Source organism: Syngnathus scovelli, chromosome 14 (genome assembly GCF_024217435.2).
Source record: "Syngnathus scovelli strain Florida chromosome 14, RoL_Ssco_1.2, whole genome shotgun sequence".
NCBI classification, from domain to species: Eukaryota; Metazoa; Chordata; class Actinopteri; order Syngnathiformes; family Syngnathidae; genus Syngnathus; species Syngnathus scovelli.
The window spans coordinates 9,576,360-9,596,777 of record NC_090860.1 but is presented as its reverse complement, the minus strand read 5'-3'; the positions used below and the strand labels follow the sequence as shown (position 1 = coordinate 9,596,777).

Genomic DNA, 20,418 nt, shown 5'->3' with positions numbered 1-20,418 from the left:
TTTTCTCTCTCCCTCTTTTGCCTGTGTATCGGTGTGGGTAGATCCAATTATAAATTTTTCAGGACAAGTTTCCCAATATTTCTACAGTACACTATACGTGTTCATTATTCAGTACATACCATGTGACACATTATGAAAATGTAAGTAAAAAAAAGAATCATCCATATTGAAATATATATATATTTTAAAAAAACTGCACAAATATGCTCACGTTTAGTTGCCACATTTTGTTCTGATTTGAAATATCTGTGGAGGGGAAGAAAGTTGAGTTGAACTAAAGTGAAAAACTACAAAAAATGTTTTGAAATGTCTATGAAACATTTAAAATGCAGTCTTCTTGCATGTCAAATTTTTCTTGGAAAATATTTGTTTTACAAATATCACAAATTTTCTGCCTCCAAATTTACATACAATTAATGAGATGCACAAAATCAACGAGCACAGTTATTCAGACACAATAAGTAATCTGAAAAGCTGCTTTGAAATAATACCACTTTTGTTTTGTGAAAGTCATATTTATGCCTTAAATTATTATATCCGGTATGTTTCACACACACAGATTTAATAAATAATTCAACAGTTTGTAGAATACAAGAAAATTGAACATGCATTAAAGGCACAAAGATAGTTGCGCACAATTGCAAAATTGGCACAAGTTACAGAAGTTGCAGTTTCTAAAGTAAAGTAAACCATATATGGAAAGAGAAGTCCACAGCTTTTCAATTTTCCTTTAATTTAATTTAAAGATATTTTCAACCTAAATGTATAAACTAAATAATGGACTGAATTAAGAAACAATTGACATTGGCTTCAAACTTTTTCTATTTGAATTAGCAGAGAAATTGGTACAATTAAAATAAGGGCACCTTAATTTTTTTACAGGTTATTTTAATAAACTGTCAATTATGTTTAATTAATAATTTTAACATTTTAAACGCACAACTAGATTTTCCTCATTGTAAACTAAATGAATCTTTGAGATTTTTTTTTCTGTAGCCTTGTTTATTTTGACTTGGTAGTGGGTACATTTAATTTTGGCTTAAGTACTGAACATAGAGGAAAAAAATGTTGCACATATTTAATTTACATTTACAATTTATGAGATAGGTGCATCGATGTCAAATGGGTTGGATCAGAGTATTGAGCAGAGGTAGCAGCTTGCCTTGCGTGCCGCTGCTGGGACAGAGAAGGCAGCCACCGTTTCTGTCTTTTCGTTTACTTTGTCCTGGCCTTTACTGTGCAATTTATCTTCTCCATTGTTACTGTACATATATTTACTTTCATCCCAAAACACAAAAGTATTGTTCTTGCATTTATTTATTTATTTACAGTCAAACTCATCCCCTGAAGAAATTAAAACACTATGACGCTGAGAATTTAACAAATCAAGCCTGGCATAAAAAAATGAAGCTACACACACATTCAGAGTTTCTCTTGCCCCGATGCTTGATACAAAGTCACTTAAACATCCTGCGTGATCATAACAAGAAGATATATGAACAGGAAAAGTTAATGAGTTAAAAGAAAAAAGTGGGATTGACCCAAAAGTGCAGGCGAAGCTCACAGGGTGGAGTTAAAATGAAAAAGTGAAGGAGAGGGAAGGAAGAAAAAGAGTGCACCTACTGGTTATGATAGCTGAGAGGGTCTGGGAGACAAAGTTCTGAAATGTCCATCAGTCCAGTTTTAGCATTCCAGGAATGAGAGGAAGAGGAAAGAGGAAACAATTGAGAGCCGCTTCTTCCCCCAAATGACAGCCGAGCACCCTCAGAGACGAAAAGCCCCTCCAGCAGCGCTTCCCCCAGCCTGCGCAGGTATGTTGGACTCTGATGGACTGACTGGCTGCACGCATGTGGAAGGGGACATGTGTGTTGTGTATGTTGTTATGTCGAGATGTGTGGCAAGAAGACTGCGTCTCTGATTGTAGGAGAGCGCATGTGTGTGTAGGGCAAAGAGAGTCAGAGAGAGAGAGTGAGGGAGAGAGAGAGAGAGAGAGAGCGAGAGAGAAGCGCAGGCAGTGGCGGGATAAGGACTGAGATGGAGAGCGCAGGAGAGCGCCAGCGAGAGGAATGACTCTTTCCACAGGCGGGATAGGGCTCTTTAAGACTCAAGGGCTTGATGAATATGGAACAGCTGCTGTTGGCTGGCTCCGAGGGGGAGGACTTAAAGTGACAGAGGGGCCGGCACAGCACCAGGGAGGAGGGATCCAAAATGCTTACGTGCTCTCTTCATGCATTGCATGGACACAACGCACATCATAACAGAAACTGGACATTTCAAACTGTGCAAGACTTAAAGCCAGGAAAAAAGGTGCACGTGTCAGCAAATATCATCGACATCAGGCCAAATATTTAAAAAAGCAATGAAGTGTGTACCATACATACTACACATAGGTATGTGCATTTTCATTGGTTGCTGGAAAATTAGGAACATGATGACAAACAAATCGTTTGTTGTAAAAATCCAGAGTGACATTCAGATTTCAATAGTTTTTGCCTAATCCTTCAAAAAACAACAATGACATCTTAAATCCTAACATTGGAATAACTTTTCACCTACAGGTTAACCAGCCTAGCTACTTTTTGCTAGTTGAATAGGCGAAGGGCTACTAGTTTGATCCACGCTTCTAAAGTTTATTTAGTTATTTATGTATTTATAAAAATGACTTTGGCTAAAATGGCTAAGACTCTGCAACAATCAAATGAGGAAAATTTCTTGTTCAGCAGATGGAACACATTCATTGAATTTCTATTTGTTTCATTGGGACACTGTACTTTAGTTTGTGAACGTTACGGTTTGACAATGAGTTCACTTAACAAATCAAAACCTGAGGTTCCACTGAAACAAATATGTTGAAATTACTTGTAACAGTTAGTGACATTATCAAGATGGAATGTTTAATTTATGTGATTCTCTGCGAGCGTCTACATTTTCAAATGTTCACTTCAGAAAGATCTTAAGCCAAACACAATATTCATCAACATTAGAACAGGTCCCAAGTACCAAAGTTCATATTGTAAGTGTTTTTTGGGGGTGTTATGAATCAAAAGCACGAGTGGTATCATTCTTGGTATCAGTATCGGTGATTACACGTACCGATATCAATCTGGGGGTAAAAAGTCTGATCAAACATTCCTTACCAAAGTCACCAAATGACACGAAAGAGTGTAATGCGGCCCAAGTCACAGTATGGAGACGACACCACACAGTGTCATTCATTCGCAGCACTTCACTTTCAAAAGCTTTCAAACCACTAAGGACGGTTAATGTATTTATTGAGCTGTGTCGCTAGCTCCATTTGTGCTTGTTACATGTGAGAGAGCATTGTGAACCTTTCGACACCTGCGAGAGATGATCTCAAGTCATAACTCATGGTGTGGAGGCCCATCGTCTTCTAACGCGGCGGAAAATCCAGCTCTGCTCCCCTAACCCCGGCTTTAGAAGCGCCTGTGTTTCCGTGTTGATCAAGCTCAGTAAGAATGCAGAGAATGCAGATAGCATTTCACAGGCAGCGAGTGTCGCCGTGTTACTGTATCCTCACATTGTAAGAGCGGAGCTTACGGCATCTTTTGCTTAAAACGAGTAGCGGCAACTCGGCGAAAAATCTCTCCTGAGTCCGACTGCCTCTACTTGTGCAAAGTTTGTCTCGAGACAGGTGGCAGCGGCTTGGAAGTACAGAAAGACGGCAAATGGCTTCATGCGGCGCTTGTGCTGGATGCAGAACAGGAACAGCGTAACCCCCCGGAGAGGAATCCTGTTCCATTCATCGGCTCACGTTTCTATAATCAATGCAAAAACATCACGCAATCCCTATTGATCATCACAGGGCCTATTGATGTGCAACAATAGTGTCTCCACAGTGGCACTCATTTCACAGCATCTGCTCCCCTTTTTGAGGGGGACAAAAACAAATGACTAAATACATTCAATCCAATTAAGCAAGGTGCCAAAGCCAGCACCTGTCAGCCGAATTCCTGGGATAGGAATAAACACACTGTCAAACTGAGATGGAAGACTCCAATAGGACACCACACTACAGACTAGGATGGAAATAAAACAGAGGATGCAAAGCAGATTATGATTTGCTTTTGTTTTTGTTTTATGTTGGGCTGTTAGTCAAACAAACAGTGGAATCAGAAGAAGTGGTGATAACTGTCATGATACAATGCACAATGGCATTATCCTGGTATCTACCCTGCCTTTCACCTTGGTGACTGCCTCCAAGAGACAAATCTCACATCTGCATGTTTTCATGTGGCTTGCCAAATCTTTTAAGTGACATCCTGACTCGTGTCACACCGTGTGAGCTATGAAAGCCCCGCTGAAAGCTGCTATCGCTCCTCCTTATCAGCTCTGTTATGAAAAATCACAGCATGTGACAGTTGATTTGACAGAGAAGGATCTGATAGAAATAAGGAATAGAGCCACGTGAGGCCGGCACTCGATCGCACAGCATGAAAAGTTAAAGCAGTAACAAGAGTAGGACAGCGGCTGATGATGTAATCTGTTGGAATCGTTACACGCTTGAACTGAAAATAAGTGTTTCTTTTGTCAGAGGGTAAATCTAGTCGACCTGTGTTTATTCCTTATGACACATTGAGGGAAACAATGGAGTGTTAAATTCACGTGAAATGAGAAAAATCACATCAATTCCAATCAGGTGGCCTGCTAGTGGAATAGTATATACTTTATCTATACAGCAGCAAATTATATTTATTAGCCTTTAACTTCTATGGAAAAATGCAAAATACTAAATTGCAACTGGAGGACATTAGAATGTAATTCAAGTTTGCGTTTAATCCGTTTGTGCATTGGTGTTAAAAAATGAGGGCAAAGTTATTTCCCCAACTTGTGACGTCTCTCAAAAAGTAAAGGTGACTTCATGTGGCACACTTCAAATAAAGAAATACGTGGCAATATGTAGTTTTAAACATCAATAGAAAAATGCACACAACTACATTGTGATTTATCCCTGCAGGTAACTCGTTGACTGGCTGACAGTAAACGCAACATTTTTAAAAACACCCGATATTTGAGGCAATAAAAAGTGCAAGTACACGGTGCGCAAACGTAATAAGAACTGCGCGTGCAATATACAGGCCTACCTAACTATTAATGTACGTAGTTTATGGACATAAAAGCAATTCAATTACTGTGGATGAAAGTGCAGAGCGCGTAAAAATGACAATATTGCACCTGGAAGTGAGAAAAGACACCAGAAATGTGTGCAAATGAATGCATAAAGTACCTTTCTATGACATGTCATTGTTCCGAGCGACAAGCGTGTCAAGGAAGTTTTGTTTGTCGGGTCTCTTTGCCTCTGCAGGTTCGGTCGCGGTGGTGCGCAGGACGTTTCGGTGGCTGGTATGTTACGTCTGCGCGTACAGGACGCCCCGTTTAGTGGTCACACACCGGAGCCTCACTGACAACTCCGCCTCCGGCGCACGCTTACCACGTGAAACAAACTCCCCCACTGGCAACCCGAAACGTAGTCAGAACAGGTAAATGATGTCAGTGTTAACTCTCATAAAACAACATTGAAATATTTTATGTTTGTGTTTGACCTGAGTAAGTGGAAAAAAATGGGCACAGAGGAGGGGGAAAAAAATCTGATGAATGTTACTTTATTGACTGTTTATGATTTAGGAATTTCCATTTCTTTGCTTGCAGAGCTAACACTAAAATGCCATAGGAAAAATTAATTAAGCTTAACTGCATCTTTTGCGCTGCCAAGAATGTAAGTAAGCACATCCAGTAACTTTGAAAGCACTAGACTTTTCCTCTAAAAAAGCTCAGGTGAGGATCTCAAGGCTCAGGGGCCAATTTATATGCATATGTCCACTAGTCATATTTATTTATTTATTTATTTATTTATTTATTTATTTATTTATTTATTTATTTATTTATTTTTCTGAAAGTGCAATCTATAAACACTTCAGTGAATTTAAATAGAAGAGTCATGCAATTAACGTAAATCAAATAAATATTTGCAGTGCAGATTCTAGCAGTACAGATCTGACAGTTTGCACCTCTGATGACCTCAGTTGTGGTGGGCTCCAGCTTGCAGGAGCAATAAATAGTGCCCTCATCTCCACTAGAGGGAGGGCTCTCTCGCAACAAAGCCACAGAGGAGATCCAGCAGAGGTGACTTTATTTATTCATCTATTTTCTCACAAAGTCAGTGTTATTCATAAAGCAGATGAATGACAGCCAGAAGAGTGCCAACAAGCAGGCACACAATGGGCACTCAACTACTCTGACTTGTGAGCACAAAAAGCCTCTCCTTACAAACATGCAATTACTGTCCATGATAAATTAATTCACAGTGAAAGATAGAAATTGACTCCAGACTATTGACGGAATCATTTCAGGGAGCAAATTAAGTGGCATTAAAAGAATGATATTGCTACCCGCAAAAGTATCATTGATCCTTTTCAAAAGCAATTAACTGTATTTCAAAATGGGACCTGAGCATTGACACTGAACGCTGTACACTAGGAGTACTGAGGATCACTTCATTTGAGAGAGATATAAAGACATAATTATCCCATCAAATAGAAAATCTATAAATGTAATGGCGTAGCACTTTAGTGCGTAAGAACGACAAAGGGGCCCTGATCAGTTCCCTCTGTTTGGCGTACACAAAAACACGGTGGATTAATTTAACTCATTTTAATTTGTAAACACATTTCTATATGTTCCTTGTATATGCACTTATAACCAATACAAGTGACACGAGCTTGTCTCTCTCTAACGTATTGGTGTGTACGTGTGTGTGCACTCTTTTTCAAAGTCATCCTCAATCAAACGGCGATTATCACTCTCTGCCGTTTGCTCTGATGGGCCGACGCTTAACAAGTGAAGTACTCTAAAAATACATTTTTGACACAAGTCAAGCTAGAGCACTTTCAAATTAGAAAGGATGAAGGAGCACATGCACACACACTCTCTTTCTCAGGGACCCATCACTTAAGAAGCACCCACTTCATCGAGAACTTCAGTCTTTTTAGCCCCTCGTTGGTGAGTTGTTTTGTTCGCTGCCTTGTAGTTGTAAGCAGACTTTTTTTTTTTTTGATGGATTGCGGTAGTTGCTGTTCCACACAGCAAACTGAGTTACACTGTTGGTAATGTAGTGAAAAAAATCAGGAGGAGGGGAAAAATGATATGATGTGCCATCGTCGGAGGAACCAGGCATCCATCTCTAGTTCTGGGGAAAAAAAGTCCTGCATTATTCAAACCCAAACATGTTTACTTGTGATTGCGATTCAAACTGAATCAGAAGATTCGAACCACCCTTGACTTATTCCAACTCCTGTCAACCACCCTCAATCCAGCCCACACCTAAATTTCATTTAGGAGACATCTTACTACCTTTCCCCTGCTCTTTGTTGCTCCTACCTGCTCTTTGAATTCTATGCGCCACAACCCTTAGATTTACTTGCTTAACAAATATGGACAGGGGGCTTAAGTGGTTTTTGAAATCTTTAAATGGACTTTGGACTGCCCGTGTTGAGCTTGGTGGCGATTCTCCTCGTCTCTCTCCTTGCTTCAATCCTGCATGTATCTGCTATTGTGTGTGCGACTATGTGTGTGCGTCTGAGTGTGTGTGCGCAGCCGTGCTGGATGGAGCGGCGGTCTGGAAATGAGATAAGGATGTCTGATTCATAGGATCTGACAGGAAATCTATATCCTGCAATGTTTATAATCCAGCCATTACTACACAGCCAAATGAAAGAACAATAATCCAATCATTTACTCCCATATTTACCTGAGGGCCATTCTCGGCTAGAAAAGGCAAAGAGCGGCTGTAGAGGCGGTAAATATGGGCGAGGGTGGCAAAGGGGCGGGGCCAAGAGTTTTGAGAGAGGGTCAGCGTCCTCTGGGGGGATGTGGGGCAGTTCACCCGCATGCTCTCTATGAGGTTAAAGGTCACTCATTAGTCAACACGAAGGCTTGATTGATTAAAGTAAAATACCTCCTTGGAAAGAAGAAGTGTCACTTCACTCTCTCCCACTGATCTTTCGTTATTCGTTCGAGAGAAGTCCTTCGAGGCAACTCTCCATATAAGCATGGAGGAATTCTCTGGTGGTGCTTTACTTATCATAGAGTCTTTCATGACAGTATGAGCTGCTCTTCATTGTGCGCAAGGGGGGGAGGTTTATCTTATTTGGAAAAGTGAGGGGGGCCTGCCCTTATCTGTCAATAAACAGTAATTAGATTTTGTGGCCGATAGCGTCGATTGGTTTCTAATCTAGCTGTCGCTCCAGACGTGTGTAATTAAAATCCCGATTGATAAAGGGAGTAAAAGCCCGCCCACGCTACCACTTTACCGGGCCCTACCCCCGACCCCTTGAAAGCACAAACAAGGGAGAGATATGAAAGAATGCCTGAGGAGAAAACTGCACTTCTTATTGATCTGTTCTATCTGCCTTCCTATCAATGCCCTTTTTCCACAATAGAGGGGCTAGTACAAAGGTTGCCGACGTAAAACTTCATTGCTAATCTCCATCTGACAGATATTATCCCTCTTAATGGTAAAACAAAACAAATAAAAAACCCTTTGAGGCAGTTAGAGATATTTTGGTAAAAACATGGTATCAAATGTCAAAGGTGGGCGCTCTTGATGTTTAACCTGAACAGAATTATCACTGCCCTTTGCTCCTGCCATGGGCGTTAAAGAGCTCCATCGTTTCACATTTAAAATATATTTTCGTGTGCAGTGAAATTCTAGCGCGAGTGAGAGCACAGGTGGAAAGGGACGTTTGCGCCGTTGAAGGCGTGAACACAGCCGACTGGTTTGCCAACCAATGGGGGCAGCTTAAATTTGGCGCACGAGAGGCGTTCTGTCTACAATACATAGCCGAAGGTCTTGCTGCAGGTCATCCGTGAGATCACCACGCTCAATCACTTATTTAGTCTGCCAACATTTTTAAATATTACTCAAATTGAGCGGTGGGAGGTAATGAGATTGATCAGAGAAAAAACGCATGTGGTCCTCTGCAGGCTTTTTAAAGATGTGTAAGCCAAAAGCATCCCTCATATGACCTTTCCTGTCTGACACTGGTCACCTGCTGTCACGTGTGACCGCCGACCATCACCACTGAATGATGGCTGCCGTCTGTGCTTCACACGCGCGTACGTGCGCACACACTGTGTACTCACGGTTGGAGCGGATAATCCAAGCCGAAGCAGTAATACGAGCACGGCAAGAACATAATAAATCACACATTAGCGAGTGCGGCTCATTGGGGGTGTATGTTTGAGAAAAAGCACTGCTCTAGTGGTTAATTTGGTTCTTAATGGAAGGCAAAATTTCCAAAGGAAAACTTTCATCGGGTGCAAATGACTTTCCTCAGTTTTCACTTTAGTAACACAAAGAGAGTGATTGATAAATGCTGGCAGTGCATTGCTAGCCCATGCATGGCGTAGGCTCATTTAACGGATTTCTGTAATTTCCCCATAAACAATGATTAATAAATGGCAACCTGCACAAGTGAAAAATAGACAATTCGGAGAGGTATTGCTGAGAGAGCTTTTTCACTTGTAAATTGTAAATCAGATGGAGTAGCTTACCTGTCTTCAGCATTGTTTTTGGAAATCATTATTGTCATATCGTTTGATTATATTATTACTGTATATCTCGCTATGCTATCTAAATTTTCTTCATCCCAAACATTTTGAGTTTTCATATTCCTTAAGGCATATTTGGCTATTTGATAAATAAAAAATAAAAAAAAGTGAAATGTTTAACACTAAATCATTTTAAATCATGTAGGATGTCCTTCATACATAATAAACCGAAGACCGGTTTCACGTGTTTACGAGCTGCAGTGCGGCACAGTAGATCATGTAGCTAACCCGTCTGTCTCACTGTCAACAGCTCCTCTGTTCCAGTTTGCTCCGACGACATTCCGGAATCATTCCAGTCTGACCGGTACGTGAATTGTTTGTGTGCCCTGTGACTGGATGAACTGCACCTCTCGCTCAAAGTCAGCTGAGATAGACTTTGAGTCCTAATCAGGACAAGTGATACAGAAGCTAGATGGGATGGATTGCTCTCTTTCCACCATAGACTTGCGACAACCATGTCCCCTTCTGAATAAATCAGAGTCCCCATTATATTCTTTAAAAAGTCGTGTCCCCAGATAAAAAGGGCCACATCACCCATGTGGTGCCACTTCAGTCAAGTGACCTTGTAAGCAAGGTGCCATGTGTCGCAGTAGGAAAGGCCTGGAGGGAGGACGGGTGGACATATCATTTCCCTGCATGCCTGGTACCTGTGCCCTACCTTTTTTTCCTCTCACCGCAGGCCCAGCACCACGCAGGCCCAATGCAGAGTGAAGAGCAGCTCCAGGCCTTGCAGAACATGACTCCAATTAGAACCCGGGATCACGCTTGACTGCCTTGGCTCACTTGTCCTACAAAGATACCAGAAAAGGGAATACAATCAGAATTGAAACTTTAAATGAGAAAGCAAAAGGGATCTGTGACATGAGTTTGTTTTGTGTTTTCACAGGCCCAGGGATAAAAAAAAAAAAGAAAAGACAGTTAAGTTAAACAGATGAGAGCGATGGAGAGGCCTAGCTGCTTCTCCCCTGTGATTAAAAATGTATGTTGCCACACGCAGCCTTTGGTGTAGAACTCTCCTGGAAAAGGAGCTGGTTAATATTCAGGCCCATGTCTGGCTAATGTCTTAAAGTGATAAATAGGAGGGGGGTTGCTGCCGTTTGATTGTTCTTCACAGGCAGTCTGGGAGCAGCAGCACAGGGGGATTTAAGGTGGAGGAATCCTCTCAAAGCTCCTCATTCGTTGGCTCTCAGACGCCCATCATTAATTGGGCCTGTCGACATGACTCCTCTGTACCTAGGGCCACTGGCAGCTTGCATGGTGGATGAGCTTTTTAAAAAGAGTTCAAAAGAGTCCTTGCCTCATGAAAGGCATTCAAATTGCATTCATGTCAAGCCTTGCAGGCATATTCATACAGTACACTGGCATAATGTTCTTGTTCCGGGTCTTGCATATCTGTGTGACTATATAATCATCCTCTCGGGACCGAACTTCTCCGTAGAGCGTGTGGCTTGCTCGATATTAGCATTGTGCAGGTTTTTTTTCTATTTCAAATGACTATATTGAGATATGTTAAACAGGTGGTATGCTATGATGACAAGGAAATATTAACTCATCAAATGGAACAAAATGCAGTGTACAAGGCCATTAGTCACTTATATGACTTAATGGAGTAGGTTACAAAATGACATCAGGCTGACAAATTCACAGTTTGGTTAATATTTTGATTAAGATTTATATTACCGTATTTTCCGCACTATAAGGCGCACCGGATTATAAGTCGCACCTTCAATGAATGGCCCATTTTAAAACTTTGTCCACATATAAGGTGCACTGGATTATAAGGCGCACCTTCAATGAATGGCCCATTTTAAAACTTTGTCCATATATAAGTCCATATATTTGGACAAGCCTACTGTAGTGGCTCACTATTGGTCCATATATAAGGCGCACCTGATTATAAGGCGCACTGTCGGCTTTTGAGAAAATTTGAGTTTTTTTTAGGTGCACCTTATAGTGTGGAAAATACGGTATTGCTCAGTTCACCTTTATGGGTGATATTTTACTGTGTTGGAAATTGTTTGCTCGCTTTGATGATGCAAAATTCTTGTCTGTTATCGTTCAGCATTGACACAATTTTACAATTTGAGAAAAGTTTTGAATTGTTGAACTGGCTGTTGGGAGGCCTCACACGGCGTTGCAAGTCTCTCTGCAAATGTCGTCCATTTTTTTTTCCTGTTACATTTTCCCAATCGCATGCTCATCGAGAAGCCTCCCCTCCTCCTCCGTCTGCCGTGGAAGTAGCTTCTGTTATGGCAGTGGGAAGGCTAACCGCAGCGGGAGAGCTCCTAATTAACGGCCTATTCATTTGTGTGGAGGGAAGAGCTCCTGCTTTTCGAGCACTTGTTTTATGGTGGCGCTAGGGAGCCCCGTCCAGGGATTTGGAGGGGGATAATTGCCTTTGCCGCAGGCTGCAGTAATCTGGTCGGCTAATTCATTATTTTAATAAGTTAGCTTCTCCTCGGGGGTGTGCTAGCTGCGCTGCGCCTCAAACCTTGGTGGTGCACCTCGTTATTGTGGCGCTCTTTTTACACCGCCGCCCGCACGGGGTTAATAACTGTTATTAGCCTCTCTCCTCATCCTGCAATTTCTCGTTTAACTGGGGCGATTCAAACGAAACCTTTGCGAGCGTCTAATAATCAACCTCTCTGCAAGCAGGGGTAATCCCTATGAAGGGGCCCGTATACTGGAGAGGGGTAATGGATGCAATCGCCTGAGTGCCTTTGCCTGCGCTCCTTTCATTACGGCCCCTGATGTTGTTTTTGTTGTTGATGCTGCTGTTGTTTTTACTCAATTTCTTGAAAATCATTTGAGGGAGGAGATATTTGCCTCCAGCAAGGGAAATGGATCAGGTTTACACACACAAATAAGATGATCATTAGGTTTGCGTAACTAATGGCTTCATTTAGTCCATCATCTTCCATCTCTCTAATAGCTATGCAGTCAGCAGCATAGGTGTGTGTGTGTTTGTATCTGTGTGTGTGTGGTTTTTAATGACTCGGGTGCAGTCAGACATTTTGTGGATTGGCTGATTAAAACCATGTCATTTCAGCAAACAAGGAATAACGGGAGGGCTTTGTGAATAGAAGCGTTTTTTTTTCCAAGTCCAATTTTAGAGATGGTGACGGTATGATGCACAAACCTACAGCTAGAATCAAATTATGAATAAAGCACGATCATAGTTAAATGTTAAACACGTGATTTGATGGATGGGCGGATGAGGAACTGACTATGCTTCTCCACTAATTTAATGACTCTTCAATTTTCCATGTATAATAAGGCAACTCAACAATATGAGTGCTTTCTATTTTAATAATGAGACATTAGGAGTGCTTGGTGGGCAGTAGCGAGGAGATGACTGGCTTGAGTCCACATGCCTAATCTGTCATGTTCCGTCCTGTATGCTGGCTTGTTTAGCTGTCATCATGCTGGTACCTGCCAACCACAATGAAATGGGCTCTTGGATATTAAAGAGACTATCTCTTCATCTGTATACTAAACTAGGGTGGAGTGATAAGTCACATGGCCCCTGCTCTTGGAATGGACAGGGGCGATAACGTGCAGAATGGAAAATTTTCCAGTGCTCCATGGTCAGTCATATGACTGAAAGATAAACATTCTCACAAATGTATTTCCTCATCAATCTAACTACAAGCAATTAAGTTAGTTGAAATGTTGCGCAATGTTTATCTAGGAGTGCGAAGGTCTATGAAGGGATCCGGCATGGAAAAGTTGAATCTGCACTCAGCCTTGCGGTTGTGCTCCATAAAGTAGGCACATGATAGTAAATGACCTGGTTCGCTATTAACTATTATCCCCTTAATGTCCTTCCTTGCTTATGCACATATGGAGCTTTGGCCACGTGTGGGCCCGCGAGGCCGCCCGGGGCTCGTTTGGGGCCGTGGCTTTTCAAAGACCTCTCCGCCATCTGCTAGACCAGCGGCCCGACTCCTGGTGTCGGACTGACGTGGCTTCGACAGGGGAGGCAAGCGACTGTCCCACATCCAGGTGTTCACCATAGCGTCATCCATAATGATTTCTGTAAGCTAATGTTTTAATTTCTTTTTTAAAATTGACATTCATGACTCATTTGTATGGGCCAGTACTGATTGTGTGTTTTGAGATCAGGTCTACTTTGAGGCTGCCCAGTGATGCACAGCAAACTGCCCTTTGCCCTCAGCCCCTCCCTCGTATATTCATTAATAACATATTGCACGGAATACCAACTTTGGAACAATATTACTATACCGTATTTTCCGCACTATAAGGCGCACCGGATTATAAGGCGCACCTTCAATGAATGGTCCATTTTAAAACTTTGTCCATATATAAGGCGCACCGGATTATAAGGCGCACCTTCAATGACACACAATGTCAGCATCAGGGGAAAAAATGAAAATTTTCGATATCAACTCTATTTTCTGGCTCCTGTGGATATTTATCAATAACTACAAAGACAATAATACTATTTTACTCTCCTGTATTGGATTTAAAAAGTTTGTGTAGGTGTACCTAGTATCATGGCGAGTTTTCTTCCTCCTCTATATCTCATCCCTCCCAACTTGGATTCCACCTCTTTTTTTAGGAGCTGAAGTACGTCACAGACGGAATTGCCTTCACCAGCAGTGCCCTCTTGCTTCCTTTCATCGGCTGTAAAAATAGCTTGGGAGTGGTGTTCTCATAATGGCAGCACAATCAATATTCAGTCCCATTTTGGCTGTCGTGCCCCCTTTGCTCATCTGCAACCCACAAAATAGGACAGCTTGCAAAACTCAAACACCAGGTCAGCTAATCGCACTTCTATTGCCTCAGTCATCCATACTGCCACTCTCTTGCCCCAGCGAGAGCTCTCACCCAAGGGTCAACAGGACTGTTCACCACATCTCCATCCAAAGTCCCCTCCCGCCAAGTGGATCAGAGGGAGGCTGACGTTGCTCCTATCTGCCGAGAAAATGAGATCACACCACTGCGAGTGGGAGGGCTGCCTTTAGCGAATCTTTATTCCGGGCTACAAGATAAAAGCAGAAAGCCATTTGCATGAACAAAGTGGGCATTGTAATAATAATCAGGCACTTAATGTTAAGATGGGATCTACCACCATTTATTGTGTGTCCCACAACATACAGCAATGTGTGACACTTTTGCCACTCTTTAAGTGTGCATATGTTGTTTCTAATACACAAATTCTTATTCAACACATACCCCTCCCCTCACACACACACACACACACACACACACACGCTCACAAACAAACATAGACATTGTCAATTCCAGTGGGGAACCTTGGAGGGCAACATATGATGGCCTGAGGCTGAGTCTCTTTGGTTGAAGCATCAGTCAATTCCCTCAAGGCTCTCAGTGAAAACACAAACCAAGTGGAATCTTTACATTGCTTTTTAAATACGGCGCATAAATATTAAATGCAAGAAAATAGAGAATTTGTTTTGACATTTGCAGCTCACAAAAACACCTCAATGCTTTAAGTGGACACTGGAATTACAAGAAGCATGCAAGTCGGCATTTTTTTGGGACCGCCACGCTGATTTTAGGGGTCCCTCAAGGGACTGCACTCAGCCCACTGCTTTTCAAGCAGCTGACTCGTGACTGGGTTGAACTTCATAAAGTTTACAAAGGACATGTGGGTCAACTGGTCCACTGGTAGAAAACCAGAATCTCTTCCTCAGTGTGAGAAAAAATATAGAGATGGTTTTAGACATTTATTTAACCAGGAAGTAAAAAGAGCCAAGTGGCCTGACCCCTCCCTCTCAGAAACCCGTTGATCCGCTGCAACAGAGACCGCACGAGACTCTGCAAAGAATAAAAGGGAGCCATGGATTATCAATAAAATCAATACGGCGTTGTGTTACATGCGCCCTCTGACCTAAGCAAGCTGACTAACTGTGATGTCTGCACAACAATGGCAGAAGATTGTTTTAATGTGTCTGCAGTCAGCCGCAACTGATGCCGCCAGTCCGATAATGTTCTGATGAATGTGTCGCTCACCGGTGAACCGCATCACACGACGGTCACATTTTTTCTGCCCTCTAACGAGATCTGTATGCACAAGTGCTTTTATTTTCCAACGTTTAACCCGATGTCTCATTTATCAGAAGCGCTCATATGCAGATTATTCACAAATGATCATGCAGTCACTTTTTCAAAGCTCTTCATAGCTCATTAGTATTCTGATCACAGTTATGAAAAGCTTGTTTCAATATATTTTATCATCATATATCCCATACAGTCAGAAATGTATATCAGAACTGGTCTTTGAATTCATCCTGAACATTCCATATTTAATTTTTTTTAACCATGGTTGCCCACAGGTACATTAACCCTTTCCGCTGTCTCATATTAATCGGATGCTTTTTTTTTTTTTTTTCTCGTTAAATGTTTAACTTAAATTGGGAGCCTCATAAATATTCCAAATCACTCTTCTTGTGTTTGATGAGGAAATGAGCTTTGTACCCGCCGTGATTCCCCAGGCAAAAAAAAAAAAAAAAAAAGCCTACAACTTAACTCTTGGAAGCAGACCTGTGTACGCTGCTCTGACAGCCTTTATTAACAAGCAGCAAATTGTTTTAACAATGCGAGAGGGGCTGCTTTTGTGTGGGGATAATGATGATATCTCTTTTTTTTTCCTGGCACTACATGCTGCTGAAGTAATCATAAAGGTTTCTGCTGTCACTGAGAATGTTTCAGGTGATGTTGAATGACAATAAAGTTCAATTTGAGTGTTTTTTAGAGCAAATTGTGCTCACTATAGAAAGAGCAAACATCTCAAAGCGTGTTTTTTTCGTCAGATAGATTTTTTGAAAGGTAGCCAAACGTTTGGGCCCGTCTTTTCCTCCCTCGACTCTGTGGTCATTAATCTTCGGTGTAGGTGCTCAGGACTCTTGACCCTCTGCTCCACTACCTCCATTAGCACCATGACAGCTCAACTGGAAGGTTCATATGCGCTGCCTCATTCCCACCCCTTTTCTCCCACGCCACTTCACCTGGGCAGGGGGACGGAAATCCTATGTGTCCCTTTAACACTCATGTGTTCATTTATATTTAAGAGATCTCGCCTTATCCGAACGGGAACGTCAAATGAGCAAAGGGGGGAAGCGAAGGAGAAGTGGAAAGGGCAGTTCTTTGCTTTATGTTTTATATTTTTGCTTTATGTCATATTCTTGTGACTCGAGAGCAAAAATGGCACCTCCCTTAGGTCAGTAAATGACATGTTTTGAAAGTAAATTAAATTTAGATTAAATTGGGAGATATAATTATAATAATAATCAAACCAGTGAAAACATGACTCAAAAAGATGGCAGCTAATTATTTCCCAGTCTCAGAGTTGTGAGTCTCCATCATGACCTGATATTGCGACCCCAGTTTCACTTCGACTGGAGAGTAAGTAAACATACGGCAGATGGGCTACACACACACAGAAATGCATATATATGCGGATGTTTTCACATCACACGGCAACATAAACAGGCATAATTCATGCAGGCTGTATTTTAACATATGCAGAGTCTGCATGCGCAGGCCACCATACGCGAAAGCCCAAGGCAAAGGAAAAGACAAATGTCAGTCAGGATGGGGGAAAGGTTACGGCCAAGCACAGAGATTGATACTGTTAATTTGCTCCCTGGGGTTCATGGAGTCAGTTCACATACTGATCTGACTCTGCTAACTCAAGAGATATATATTCAACATGGCTATGTAGCCATGCATGATAGAAGAACCGACATCCAGCTTTCCTTTCTGTTCGTTACTATTAAGGCTTAGTTGGGTGAAAAATGAGGGGAAATAGGTCTGATTTGTCATTAAAAAAGTAAAAATGTGAAGAAAAAAAAAAGGCTACTTGGAGAAAATAACTTAAAATCAATTTTCCATAAATATCATAATCATACATTCATTCTCAATGTATAAAGAATATACTCTACACCTTCACATCCATAATCGCGCGTATGCACACACGCCTGGTGGTCCCGTCAGTACGCTGCTCTGACTTTCAGGGTGCCCCCGCCCCTCCCGCACCCGTCTCACTGAGGTCACCTCGTTGGTATAGCAAGCGCAGCAGTCACATTGTGCTTCAATGCAGACAGATTGCTTATAATAACCTTTCATTTTTCCTTGTCAGCAATTTGCAGGATAATTTTGGCACCCTTTAAGGATCCAACTGTCCTAATAAGAGGATAAAAATAAACAAGGCACTATATTGGGATGGCCTAATCCTATTTACAAGTCAGAATGCACTCTAGCCAATAAAATCAAGGTCCCTGCAATGTTGGTATGTGAGGCAATTTTCACCATTTCTTAAACAAGCAACGAAAGAGTCTGATGCTTTTAGACTGTTTGGATTTGATAAAAGGATAAAATGTCACTTTTCAAATGTCATTACCGCACAGCAACGCAGAAAAGGGCTGGCTGTCATTTCTTGTACGACACCAAACATCAGCTGTATTTATTTCCGATTCAGCAACGTACCAATTTAGCAACAGATTACATTATAAATCCATTTTATTTTACTCTGTGGCTGTTTAAAAAACTGTCAAACTTTCAGAGGTTGAACATATTGATTCCTAACTACGCGTCAATGACATTACGTATCGTTCTATAATCGTCCAGGCACAAATGAAAAATTAAATATGTCATAAGTGTGACGAATTGCATGCAAACGACATAGTTTAAAAAAAGAATAGAAAGACTCATCAAACTGCTAATGTCAGCTTGGCCTTGATGAGACCACAACACACACACATGCACACACACACATAACACATTGTCTGTTGATAAGATCTATCCATTACGATTTAATGCAGCTTTCTCATTAAAATAACCGCTTTCCAGTCAAACATATCACCAATATGTGTAATTCCTACACGCAAGTGCAAGCTGCAGTCTTCCCTGACTATGCAGTGTAATCTATGCATTAATAATATGCGCAAGGAACCTATAAAATGGTGACTCAAAATGGGGTTCACGCAGGGGCACTGAAAGGGAGCGAAAAAAATACATATATAAACGTGTGACATTAACTTGGCGCCTCTATTTATGCCATTTCCCCTACTCCCTTTATGTATCTAATATTTCTAATTTAGCACCGTGCTGGAAAAGTGACACAAGGCGCCATAAATTCCCTTCTAATTCCAAATAATTCCGATTACATGGACGAGTAGTTTTCAATCAGAAAGATAATCTGGATGATAGATGGCGGGATAATTGGCTGTCTGTGCCACGTAAATATTGTGTCGTTCTATTAATCTTGCCGAATGAAGTGTCAAGCTGTCACTCATTCGTCAAACTGAATTAGGAACTCCAACGGATAAATAAATGCATGCGCTGTGTGTGTGTGTGTGTTTGTGTGTCGTGGAGGGAGATATAAAATGAGAGCAGGAAGCTTTAATGGCCTGGAGTCAACCCAAGAAACAGGCCTGGCAGAGATGAATGCAGCAGTTGTTCGTGTGCAGATTGAATTATTTAAAAAAATAACGATTACGATGTAAGGTAGAGACATTTAAGTTTTGAAATTTGACATGGGAGGAACGTAATGCAAGTTGGAAAAATTGTACGGTTCCAATATAAAATGAATAAAGTTACATAAATGGTCAGACTGTTTATTTATTATTTACATATTTATTATTTATTTGTATTCAAATAAAAGTGGGATGTCGAGATGAAAGTCAGAGAAGTTGCTAAGTTATGAAAATATTTTTGATGACAAGAAAAAAAGTGAAAAATTACAAAAATAAAAGCTCATAGGAAAAAAGTTGAGTGGAAATAAAAATCTGAATTTTCATGAGAAAAAGTTGTCATGAAAAAAATAAAATTTTCACCAAACACATTAAAAAAAACAGACAACGCATTTATCCAAATATAAGAAGAGAAAACCAAATGGTACGTGTTGCAATTAGTATGGAAGACAGCGATATTTATTTTCCCCATCATTCCAAAACTGATAAGTATCTTATCGCCTCTTAACCTGTAGGACAAGAAGATAAAAAAAATCACGCAATGACATCCTCTTAATTTAATTTATAAAGATCATAATTAACGAGCTGGAGGCTGCACGAGACCCCATTTCACAGGCAGAGAAGAAAAGGGCTTAGCCAATAAGTGTCAAAAGGAAGTTCTCATTGAATTGTGAATGAAATCTCAAAAGGTCAGCTATAATGGAGTTCCATCTTGCCTTTTAATGTCCTACATCAGCTCCAGCGAGAGCCTACCTGGTGTCAAGTGGGTCATAATTGGCTCCTAATTGCGGCCGGTTAATAAACGAGAGCGTGGCGTGTTTTTAAAGGCAAACAAAAGGCCGGGCTGGTCCAAATCATCATTGCCCTTCGACGTGGTTATTATCTGCCAGCATGTGAAGCCCGGCCTTGACGCATGACAGATTAGATCTCCGGTGAGAATGGGCTGTCCATTTATCTGCCTGATAAACTCACAGCCTCTCTCCATTTTCAGTCGTCAGAAAGGAAATGAGATGAACAATGTAATGATGCCAGCCCCCCAATATGCACGTGGAAAGAACGCCACCGTTTACCGCCGCTTTGAATAGGAGTAAAGGAAGAGGCTTTAGCGATGGATGACTAAATGAGTCTGAAATTCCGTTTCGTGAAGGAGTCCCGCTCTCCTTTGTGTGGTGCTGCGCCATTCCACAGCTCTCCACTTAAATTTATGTATTCGTGTTGTCCTGCTGCATTTCCCCCTCGTGGGCCCGACCCCTCCCCTCCCTGACACGCATAGCAAGCATCCCGGGCTCGTCGTAAAGTTGATATCTTCACTATTCACGATAAGGCTTCC

General features: G+C 41.4%; 1 protein-coding gene across 13 annotated transcripts in view; it reads right to left on the bottom strand.

Moving 5' to 3' along the window:
- esrrb (estrogen-related receptor beta) overlaps nt 1–20,418 on the bottom strand; it is a 62,383-nt gene that overhangs the window by 35,050 nt on the left and 6,915 nt on the right. Inside the window, exons 2-4 of one of the 13 annotated variants that reach the window (XM_049740159.2) lie at nt 14,479–14,632; nt 14,137–14,363; nt 10,286–10,415 (exon numbers count right to left, since the gene is read on the bottom strand). In XM_049740159.2, coding sequence (XP_049596116.1) covers nt 10,286–10,365 — 80 coding nt within the window. In that variant the 5' untranslated portion in view covers nt 10,366–10,415; nt 14,137–14,363; nt 14,479–14,632. Of the gene's footprint in view, nt 1–1,623; nt 5,163–5,245; nt 9,582–10,285; nt 10,416–14,136; nt 14,805–20,418 lie in introns of those variants that run through there. The other 12 variants (XM_049740160.2, XM_068652986.1, XM_049740161.2 and 9 more) reach the window with 12 other exon arrangements.